This window comes from Plecotus auritus, assembly GCF_963455305.1.
Source record: "Plecotus auritus genome assembly, chromosome: 5".
NCBI lineage: Eukaryota > Metazoa > Chordata > Mammalia > Chiroptera > Vespertilionidae > Plecotus > Plecotus auritus.
In genome coordinates this window covers 171,029,013-171,041,339 of record NC_137776.1, presented here as the reverse complement: position 1 = coordinate 171,041,339, position 12,327 = coordinate 171,029,013, and the positions used below count along the sequence as shown (strand labels likewise).

Sequence of the window (12,327 nt, the reverse complement as noted above, 5' to 3'; positions counted from 1 at the left end):
AGCATCTAAAAGGTACTCAATTCATCCAACTCCCTTCAGAGAGGCCAACATCTAAACTTTCCCTAGAATATTTTTGAAGGAATTTCACCTTTAAAGACCATTTCCAAAATTAAAATGGTCATAGAGAATACAACTTTCTCCTTATAGTTAACTGCTACTCCTAACCTCTTCTTTTTGCTCACATACATTAAGTAAAAGCACTAGATTTTTTAAAATAAATAATTAAAATATAATAAGATCCCTGGTAATATGACAGTTTCTGGGAAGCATGCAAGACTGAAACAAAAGTTTCCAAAGTCAGTCTAAAACTTACTAAATAAAGGTTATTTACCATTCTCTAGCCAGGTTGAAAACATTCCTACTCCTTATCATTTTCCCTGTGACTAATCAGAATACATTCCTTTTTCTAATTGAATAAATTTCCTTTCCCTCAGAGCTTAGCTGTCTCCCTGGCAAGGATATCATATAGAGCTGCTGGTATATTACCAGAATAAAAGCAATCCCATCTGACCTAATTGCAAAACATACAGACTGAAACCAAACTTTTGAGAGCTCTATAATCTTTAAAGGAAGATCTAATCAAAGACCTTCTATTAGCTGTGCCGCGCCAGCACAGCCAAGGGTTCTGCAAGCCTGGGGGAGGGCCCACGAAGGATGAAGAAAAGACAAGAGAATAAGCTGGGTCTAGGTGGATCTTCCTGTGCCTGGCTGAGGCCACAGGGAGAGATCCAGACGACAGGCTGAGCCTTTATTTTATAGTTAGAGGTAAACAAGGTAGTGGTCTCCATAGTTACAATGTTCTTGTGAGTTTTACTTGTTTTGGCAGCACTTGCGTGTGCACCTCTCACAGCCTATTAGCTACCCAGAAAGGATCTAGAGAGTGTCATAAGGTCAAGCTTAATTATGCTAAGAGGGCTGTGCCCTCTAAGCTGGGACTTGTTTGCTGCTTTGCCAGCAGGTCAGTCCAAGGCTTAACCCAATAACCGTTCCCTACATTAGCAAAAGCTATGAACCATTACATAAATTCAAAATTTGCACAATTTAAACAAGAACTATTTTAATTAATTTTTAAGTGCATACTTTAAATTTCCTAGACAGAATTAAATGGATAAAGAACCAGTTCTGCTTTCATTCTCTTCTAGATCCCAGTTAAACCTTCCCAAAGGTACCAAATCTTAGATGTCATCCCTACCATATGTTTAAGATTTGTCAAGCCTCAGGAAAGTTTCCTTTCTTCGGTATTGTCTTCAGCAATCTCCTCTCTTCAGAATCACAACTCACTGAGACTAAACAACTATCTCTGATGCAAATCAAAATTGCTAAGTCAATGACAGAAATTATAATTAACTGGCTCTAGGTAATACCAACTAACTTGATGTCATCATTTAAATAAATGCTTACCAACCTTATCACAACTTTTTTTCTATTTTTTAATTTATTTTTATGATTTTAAAATTAGATATATTCAGTGGAAATTTCAGAAAAACACAAAGGAGGTAATTAAAATGACCCACAATCTCATTATTTAGCTTTAGCCACTATGGTATATTAGTATATTGCTACTAAACATAATGTAATTATTTTAATGCTTCCATAATAGTTCATAGATTACTATAATTTCATTATCGTAGAAATGTAGAGTAGAAGAATTCCTATTTCAAAAATCTTTACTGAAAGAAACCCAGCATATAAACCAGATGAGAATGGAGCTGATTAAAGTGTGGGTGGTGATTTGGGGGTGGGAGTTGGGAGTGGAGCGCCCAGAAGTAGAACCACTTGGCCTCCACAGTTCCTATACTGCCTCCCAAACACATCTAAGGAACCCTAGGTCTCAAAATAATACAGTTTACTAGTAAAAACCACAAATCTAGTCTAACTCTCTCATTTTACAGATGTAATTACTTGCCCAAGATCAGAACTGGTGAAAGACCTGAGAAATAACTTACAGAAAAGTGCTCAGCTTTTCCAATTTAGCTACTCTTTGTACAAAAGTCAGCAGGTGTTTATTTGTCTGTTGCTGTTCTTCCTTTCCTTTAACTGAGAAAAATAGAAGGGGCAAAGTTATGTAACAAAATATAAATAATGTAATTTGCTAGATTTCAAGGAACTCCATTTGCCATAAGTAGTAAAAGGAAAAAGAAAGAGAAAAGTTCATTTCTAAACTATAAGGGAAGAGGCCAGGAGATTACATTATCTTCCTTAAGAATACACTGCAACTGTAGTATAGCTACAAACCATTCCTTCTTTTTTACTCATTTAATCATCAAATATTTATTGAGAATCTATCCTATGCTGAACACTGGGAATACAATTGAGAACAAAACAAACAGAAGTCCCTGCTCTCAAGGACTTTATAAACCTGACTAGAGGCCCAGTGCATGGATTCGTGCACTGGTGGGGTCCCTCAGCCCAGCCTGTGCCCTTTCGCTATCCAGGACTCCTCAAGGGATGTCGGATAGCCAGTTTCAGCCTGATCCCCAGAGGCCCGATCCAGATAGGAGGGAGCCCAATCCTGTGCATTGAGAGTCTATCCCCTGGTGATCAGTGCGCATCATAGTGATCAACCAGTCATTCGGTCGTCCAGTCGCTTAGGCTTTTATATATATATAGACTAGAGGCCCAGTGCATGAATTCATGCATGGGTGGGGTCCCTCGGCCTGGCCGGCGATCAGGGCCAATCGGGGCCTGTCTCGCTCAGTCCCAATCGGGCCGATTGGAGGTGGGAGGTTGGCTGGCAAGGGGGAGGGACCACAGGAGGAAGATTGGCGGCAGAAGGTTGGCTGTGGGAGCACACTGACCACCAGGGGGCAGCTCCTGCTTCTGCCACCTAGTGATCAGTGCACGTCATAGCAACCGGTTGACTGGTCATTTGGCCGACCGGTCATAACAGTCACTTAGGCTTTTATATATATAGTTAGGTTTAAGCAACCTACTTTATATTTCTAAATCTGAGTATTTGCCATCCATAAAGTAAGGATAAAAATATTTAACTACTGCATTAATAATTAAACAACATGATGTGTGTAAAAAAAAATCCTGGTAAGTAACTGGGCATGTAATATGTGCCCAATTAATATTAATTACCTTTCCTGATAAAGTGTTAAATATTAAATTAGAAATGAGAGGTGAGAGAGTAGGTCTCTTTGCTACTGACACACTGATTTGAGGAATTACAACTAAAATAATGTTAAGATAATTCCAAAGAGATTCCTACACTAGGAGAGAGGTAAATCATATTTCAATCTGAAGAAGTGAGATTCACATGAGCCCTCTCAATCAAGTTCTGTAGTTCACTTTTGTTATCTACATCACCATTTACTTTCAATGAATACTGGGCTCTTTTCATAACACTCAGCCCCATATAGTATCTAGGAAATAAAATGTAAAGTAAGCAATCCTCTTTTCCAAATACCATTTTCCATCCTATAAATATGGGTAAGCTAAACCAGTCAAAGATTTACATTCAACAAGATAAACTTAAAAGACAACAGTTTGAAATACAAAATATCAAAAGTGAAACCCACAAAAAACCTGTAAAGATTTTGTCAATATTCACCAATAAAAGTACCAACAGAAAACAGAAGCTTAGCCTTTATTCATTCAAGTAATACTCAGAAATTAACAAAATATGGATGTCAAAGTCTTGGAGATTCTAAGAGCACCTTGTAAACTATAAAACACCACATACTTATTCATTATTAGAAGCACTTTGTTCACTATTAACTTTAATAAAATCTCTACAGGGGACATTTTGTCATTCAAAAGAGCAAACATTTGTTTCTCAACCAAATTAAACCCTTTATATTGGTATATAGCCCCAATCCACCTACCCTGCCAAAACCAGCCTAAATAGAAAAAAATTGCTACTTATTCAAAGTATTTGATTTTTTTTTAATTGAGACATAACTTCTGTTATGACAGTTTTTTCTGTATTGTTCCTCAGGAGAATGGATTGGGGGGAGGGGGATGGGAAGCTGGGCAATAAAGAAGACCCCAAAGCACAACCAAAATTTTTCTCTCATTTTTTTCTAGTTCCTTTTTTCAAAAAGGGATAATTAATTCCATGTTTTATATACCATATAAATGATGACATTTTCTTATCAAGTGGGTTTAATAATCTAAATTAAATAGACTAAAAACAAATTCAAAGGAAGAAAGTCAAAGTCACAGAGAAAGACAGGTTTTGTTCTGAGTGCAAAGTGTTCAACTCTGTGCACCCTGTTACCAGGACATCTTCAAGGACCTTTTGTTCCTCTAGAATGACTTCTTAGAAGAATTGAGCTTTGAGAAGGCACTGAAGAAGGACAAAGTGGTAAATTGTTAAATAGAGAGGATAATTTGGTTCCTTAAAGAGCATGAAAGAATGGATGAGGCTAAGAATAAGAAATAAGAGTGAGAGGAACATATAGGAGTTTAAAGTTAAAAAAAAAATTAGCAAGGGGAACAAATGAAAGAGTTTTTTTAATGAAGAAAAAGTAATAGGAAAAGATATCGCCTAACAATAATAGTGATCTGTGGAACAGTGACATTACCAGAGGGATTATTTTGACACAAATTTATCACATTTACTTAGATACATCTAAGAGGATAATTATTTTGAGTGGACTTTTACTGTGATCCAAACACATATGTATTCGACATAATCTTTATTTTTTTTGTCACAATTTTTGAAAATCTCCCTTTAAAGTTACCAGTACAATTAGGGTAATTGTTTCTACTGAAAAACAGATAAACCATAATGTGTTCTTGAAAAAAGATGAAGGGACCACAGAAGAGGTGTCTGTAACATGATCTCAACATTAGTAACAAAGGTTTTCATATCATATCTAAAAAAAAAAAAAAAAATCAAGATCAACGCAAAAAAACATAAACTAAAGCTATTTATAACTAAAAATATCATCTAACACTGTCTTTCAGCCAAACATAATCTTATATTTCTATTCTCTTCTAATCTATTAAGTGCCCTAGAGCAGTAATAATCTCTCTACCCATAATTTACCCATCAGTAAAAACAGCACTGTGATACTTTCCTTCCATTCCTTTTATAAGGGTGCCAGGACGTCTGGAAGTTAATATATACATGTTTAGAAATGCCGAGATGAAAGTAATGCACACTTTAATTTTATGGGTCTTTTAAAAAAATTGAGATAAAAAGACCTAGTCAGATTATATCAATGTGTAAATTTTCAACTAGCCAGAAGGCTTCCTGGGGACATAATTCAAAAGAATTGAAACTAATGTTCTGGAATTTAACTATTATGTTCCAGAAACTAATCAGACTAAGGAATTTCTACAGAAAGCTAGGTATTTAGCCTAGAAATAAGATATAGTGAATTTGAGATGTCTTGGGCCTGGCCCTAAAATGACTACAGTCAAATTTTTCTCTGTCACAAACCATATTAGAATCAAATCAAAGGAAGAATTAGAGCTATAATTTGAAATCACAGTTGTAAAACAGAAAACTTGAGGTGAATGAATAGTGCACAATGGAGTAAAGGGAATGCATGCCAGAGAACCGATTTTTTTTTTCAGATTAGTATCCAAGAACCAATATTTTTAGCAAAATGCTTTCCTTCTCTTCTCTACTGTGGCTCCTCCTTTTTTTATTTTTTTATCCTCACCCAAGGATATGTGTTGCGTTGGTTTTTGTTGTTTTAGTGTTTGTTTGTTGTTGTTTTTTGTTGTTTTTAGAGAGAGAGAGAACGAGAGAGTGAAACATTGATGTGAGAAACATCAATCAGTTGCGTACGTGCCCTAACCGGGGATCAAACCCAAAACCTAGGAACTGAAACCACAACCTTTTATGTGTACAAGATGACGCTGTAGCTACTTCTTTAAATGTCAATAATACAGATTCTGGAACCAGAACAACTTGGTTTGAATCCAGGCTCTGCCACAGCTAGGCTTCTCTTAGCTTCAGATTCCTTATCTACAAAATGAGGATAATAATAACTTGATTACACCTAATTGTTGTGAAGATTAAGAAATCACATATGTGAAGCATTTAGAACATTGCCTGGAACATAGTGAGTACTATATGTGTTTGCAATTACAATAACAGTGGTCCACAATCCCTCAGACCTGATGCTAAATAGCAGAAGCTCCAAAAACCAAAGTTTTTCTGTAACTCATTTGGCACCAAAACCTGAGCTGAAAAAAATTCAAGGCTATTTATAGTTTTTATTTATCCTACTTGGTGTGAATATATATGCATTTTGCTGCAAATATTTTAATGTGCTTGATTATAGGATACTGCCCCAGACTTCACTGGGTTGTATTTATTAACTTCCTAAAACCTAAAAAATTCTAAATTGTGAAATACATCCAGCCCCACAGGTTTTGGATACGATTATGGACCTACATTACCTTTGGAGTCTGAATAATTTATATTTCCTTAAAATGAATGGCATATTCTTAAATAACTATAAGCAAGTAAGATCCTGAACTTAGCAGTAGAGAGTTTTAGGATGAAAAAAAATTCCCCAGTACAGTCAGGTGCATTCCCAGAACGTTTCTTTAAAATAAAATCAATTCGTAATAATTTATGTACGTGTCATAGTAATAAGATTTTTCAAACTCTAAACAAGGGCTATTCTCTTAATTTAGATCACAAATAAATGATTAAGAATCTTTGGGGGGGGGCATTAATGTGTCCTCAATCATGCATACCACATGGTTACAGAACTTCAGAGCTGGAAGAGACCCTTGAGAACTAATCTAAACTATTATTCCTTTCCTTCCAAGCTGTTTAACATGCATAAATTTATTCTCCCCTATGAGGTAAGAATAACCTGCTCTAACTTGTCCTTAGACTCTGTCTACAGGAACACCCTGTAGGTGAATATGAATAAACTGGGTGGGGTACACCAACAGACCTGGGATCTAAAAGGATGACTTGAACCTAGCATAATAAATCTTACATGTTTAGCAAATGCCTCAGCTTATACTTTAAAAAACAACAAAAATTTCCAAGTCCAGAATAAACGAAGATTCATCTAGCACATGTTAAAAAAAAAAGAAAAGAAACCTTAACTATCTTAATGGACTCAATGAGTCAACAACATAGTGCGGCTGCCAAAAAAGTTACTCTTGATTAGGAATAACTACATCAACAGTAGTATAGCATCCAGAAAGAACGAGGTAACTGCCCTCTCTGCTACTGCTAGTTAGAACGCATCTGGAGTATTATGTTCAGCTCTGTGTTCCACACTTTGGGAGAGACACAGAAAGATTTTAAAAGTTCAGAAGTGGGGTGACCAGGATAGTGAGGGAATTTGAAACCATGTCACATAAAGAACAGTTGAGGGAGCTGAAGGTATTTAGTCCAGACTCAGAGGGAACATGATCACTGTCCCCAAATCCCTGAAGAACTGTCATGATACAGAGAGAGCAGACTTATTCTGTGTGGCTCCAAAGGGCAGAACCAGAACCAGTCTGTGTTAACCACAGGGAGAAATAGTTCAGCTAAGTCTATGGAAGTATTTCCGGAAATGGAGAGCCCTATTAGGAGGTAGTGGTAATGTTCTATCGGGCCCTAAAGATCCATATTTTTTTCTCCTGTAGTCCCGCATTCAATCTTGGCTGCCACAATCAGACAGAAAGTGCAAGGACCCTTTTTTCTTGCATCTGTGCTAGAACCTTAGCTGCAGACAGTAACTGCTCCAGCTCTGTCAAATAGATGCATTGAAGGCCCATAACCTTACAAATCAAACATGTGTCATCATCTCAGCCTCTTACTGCTGTTATAACTATTATTCTCTAGTACCTCAGCCTCTCCCTTCACCCTATTTTAAATGTCCTACCTAACCCACCAATCAGCCAAATGTTTAGCCAGGTCTGTGGGAGGAAAAGTGCCTACAATTAGTTTCAGTTTTCGATCAGTGTCCCTGTAAATAAAAGAGGGGCGGGCAGGAGCTCTCAGCTAGTACCCCATGAAAGAAATTCTTATTAATTCAAAGAGCAACCAAAAGACCCATCCTATCACATAATGTATTATCAAAGAAACTCAGTACTTAGAGGAGCATTAAAATAAAACACCCTGTACAATCATTTTCCCAAATGCCAGGGAATCCAACTTTGCAAGCCAAACCAGGTCTCTCAAATTCAGGTAGAAGTTTTCCTTGTGTCAGAAAGATGTGCTTACTGTTTGAAGTAAACTAGAACCCATGCTCAGATAAAAAGGCTGAACCTGATTATATCACTGTAAAGCTAAAACTGCCATTTTATATGGCCAGTCAGTTCAGCCGCTGAGAATCAGACACAGGCAATCCTTAGTGAATTCACAGGAAAGTACAAACTACAGAAAATTTAAAACACAAGAGTAACCAAAGTTAGGCATCCTCCTAAGACTTTTGTGACCCAAAGACCACCACAGACATAGGTATATGTTAGTCCTTGAAAAGCCTTGAACAGTTTATATGGCAAATATAATCAGTCTTGCTTTACTTCATCTAAAATTTATTTGGAGTCTATAAAACTCCAGCCAAAGTATTAGAGAATATAATATATATAATGGACTAAACAAAAACACATTCTTCTCTGTGCTTTTTATAAAGTGTCCATAATAAGAGACTAATTAAGTTATGATACATTTCTACAACACAAAAAGCAACTGTTAAAAATAAATAAATAAGGTAGACCTCAGTACTAACATGGGTGGGTTGGGGGGGGAGCCCATGATACATAGTTAAGTGAATAAGCAAGTTGCAAAACAATATATACAGAATTATTTCATTTAAAGTTTTTAAAAACTATTTTATATGAACTTATACACAGGATTTTTTAAATTTGTTAAAAAATGTATTTTTTTTTTATTTCAGAGAGGAAGTGAGGGGGAGAATGACTTAGAAAGATCAATGATAAGAGAGACTCATCGATTGGCTGCCTCCTGCACACCTCCCACTGGGGATGGAGCCCACAATATGAGCAGGTGCCCTGGTTCATAGGTTGATGCTCAACCACTGAGCAATGCCAGCCAAGCTACACACAGATGTTTTATTTTTTTTATATATATTTTATTGATTTTTACAGAGAAGAAGGGAGAGGGATAGAGAGTTAGAAATATCGATGAGAGAGAAACATCAATCAGCTGCCTCTTGCACACCCCCCACTGGGGATGTGCCCGCAACCAAGGCACATGCCCTTGACCGGAATCGAACCTGGGACCCTTTGGTCCGCAGGCCCGCGCTCTCGCCACTGAGCCAAACCGGTCAGGGCTACACACAAGATGTTTTTAAAACCCTGTGTGTAAGTTCATATATGCCCAGAAAAATGTCTGAAAAGAGATCAAACTATTAACAGTAGTAACCTCTAGGGACTGACTGGAACCTGGAGGCAATAAAGGAATGACTTTCACTTGGTCCTTTGAGGACCTCTGGTTATTTGTAATATTTTTTGCAAGTAATGGTTACATTGTGATTTAAAAATAACAACACAAAAATAATGAAAGTAAAATAACATCAGTTACACAGACTTATTTATCATATACTGACCCTTCAAAATAAGTGATCTTGCTACTTAAATGCTGAGTGCTTCAAATTCCAGAAAATCTAATTCATTCTTTTTCTATTATACCTTACTAAAACAAATAAAAATCACCACAAATCCCTACTAGGTTTCTCAAATGTTTTATAATACACACACACACACACACACACACACACACACACACAGTCTCATCATAAGGATAACTAACACACACGTTATTACCGTCCTTAACTCTGCACCAGGAACCGCTCTAAGCGCTATAAATGTATTAACTTATTTACTCTTCACAGCAATCCTATGAAGAGTAAAGTACTGTACTATTATTTTCATTTCACAGGTTAGGATTCAAACCTAAGAACAGGCTGTCCAGAATTCATACTCTCAACCACTTGCTTCCTGTTTCTCAATAATATGTCAATTTCTCCATACGAAGGCCAAAAAAGATTATATTCCAGCTGATTAATACACTCCTGAAGCTAGGAGAGATGCAATCTTCGCTTCTTATGAGTGAATAATCTGCAATGCCAAGCTTGAACTCAAGATTCAAGACTGTATTAAGACTAATAATCATGTGAGAAACTCTACAAATTCAATTACAGTCCGAAGTCCATACCTGACGCCGCAATCACTGAGCCTAAGAATTAGGTCAGAGATCCATTAATGTCAAATACATCTAGGGCTAGGCAAACGGTTTGGACAAGGTGGGTGTTATTTGTTTAGTTCCAAGCCCATTTTAGATTTTTTGTAAAAAGGGAGAGAATAACAGTAGTCTCTGACTTTGCTTGAAGACTTCAACCAGCAGGAAGAGCCTTATTTTCCATGTGGACACAAACAGAAATCAGCATTTATCGGCAACAGCAAATTTAACATTCTAGCTTAAGGGAAAGGAAAAAAAGGACATCCCTGCTTAAATTGTATATTTGTCCAGACATACTGACCTTGTATCTGAGGGAGAGAAAAATGGTGCAAGGAAGGGATTTAACCTAATTTATAAATGTGCTCAACCTAGATACACACCTGTCCCAAATGACCTCCTGAATCCACTTGTTTCAGTGGGGGGTTCACAATATCTCTTTTTTTCTTTTGGCCTCAAGTGAACTGTACTACTATTTGTAAACAAAATGCTCCGGGTGCCCCTTCCACATGTCACACGCACATCGGATACTTATATAAACAAGGAGAAATGAACAAGAAACTGGAGCTTCGGGAGGAACCCTTATACTCAGCTTTTGACTCATTGGTTGACGGAGGCATTGTACTGGCTTTCGAACTTCCCCAAATGACCCAGGCGGAGAGGCAGGATGGGCGAACCAAACCCCAAAGTTTGTGCCCATTCTGGGTCTCTGACAAAGGCCAGAAAGCCCCGTTTGGAAGGAGGTGCGATGCCTCCCACCCAGCCCAGGGGGACAAAAGACTTTCCAGGCTGGGGGAGGGAAGCAGACTAGCTGGAGCTTGCCCCCCGCCCCCGCCCTTGGGAGTCCAGATCTGGGGAGCCTCTGGGACAAGAAATGGTCCATTCCAGCCAACAGCCCATCCTGGACCCAGCGGCTGGGGTAGGGATGGGCAGCCGCCGAGTTGGTTGCGCCGGGCGAGGAAGCGCTGGGACTCACCTGGGGGAGGGGGAGGCGGCGAGGGGGCCTCGGTGGCAGGTGGGGTGGGCGGGACGCTGCTCCGGGGGACGACGGGCGTCGGGGTCGGTGGAGTAGTGGGCGCCGGAACGGTAGTCGCCACAGGGGTAGTCGGCGCCGGGCCAGTGGTCGCCGAGAGGGTGGTGGGCGCGGGTCTGGTCGTCGCCCGAGGGGTGGTCGCGGTGCTTTCCACCGCCACAGGGGCGGTCGACGAGGGGCCGAGTGGCGCCTGAGAGGTGGTCAGAGCGGGTCCGGCCGTCGCCCGAAGAGAGGTGGTCTCCGGGGACCCGGCTGAAGAGGACGCCGTCAGGGGTCGGTGGACGGTAGCGCGCGGGGGTCCGGTCCTCGAGGTCTGGGCCGTGGTAGCCGTCGCCTTAGAGAAGGGGTGAGTGGGCTCGCCTTCCAGCCCCGGGCTCGGCGACGCGTCCACCTGCCCCGCGGCCCCGCTGCCACCGGTGACATTCCCCGCCGCGGTTACTGAGGCGGCGGCGGCGGCGGCGGCGGCGCAGCACAACAGGGCGAGGCCGCCCAGGCTCGGCAGGCTCCTCATGGCGCGCTCGACTTCGCCATTCATTCATTCAGTCATTCGGCCGGTCAGTCATCTTCTTCTCCCTGCACTCGGACCAGGGAAGCCGCCGCAGCCGCCAGCGCCAACGCCACCCGGCGCACCATCGCCACCTCCTTCTGACAGGCGGCCGGCCCCGCGGGCGGGCTCCAGCGCGGAGGGAGCGACCCGGCCGAGCGCGGACAGCCCGCCCTCTCCGATTGGCAGCCCCGCCCGACCAATGGGAGGCCACGCTATCCCACGTGACACATCCGCTCCCCAGCCTCTTTGTAGCTTCACAGGCCAATCAGAGAGCGTCAAGAGGAGGGGGCGGTGCTAAGGCTGGAGGAGGGTGGCGCGAGCCCCGCTCCAGCGGATTCGGCTCTCGGCAGCGCGGCTTTGTCTGCCCTAGGAGCGGGGCGCGGGCCTCGGGCACCGGGCGCCGCGGAGCAGACAAAGGACGCGCCCCGCGCGGCAGGCGCCGGGCCAAGTCGTCTGCTCCATTGGGCGGCGAGTGCGACCCGGGGCGGGGATTCGGCTCTCGGGAGCATCCCGCCCTCTCTAACAATGGGGCGCCGCGCCGCACCCGGGTGGGGACTGGGCTGGAACCCCGGCGATGAGCGAGGGCGACAGCAACAAGGATGTAGAGTTCAGCATTGCCTCTGCTGC

The 12,327-nt window shown here is 41.2% G+C and overlaps 1 protein-coding gene across 1 annotated transcript in view; it reads right to left on the bottom strand.

The window, feature by feature from the left end:
• Positions 1-11,816, bottom strand: part of MEGF9 (multiple EGF like domains 9) — an 85,367-nt gene extending 73,551 nt beyond the window's left edge. The window contains exon 1 of the mRNA XM_080668665.1: positions 11,097-11,816. Coding sequence (XP_080524791.1) covers positions 11,097-11,688 — 592 coding nt within the window. The 5' untranslated portion in view covers positions 11,689-11,816. The remainder of the gene's footprint in view (positions 1-11,096) is intronic.
• Positions 11,817-12,327: the final 511 nt, after the last annotated feature.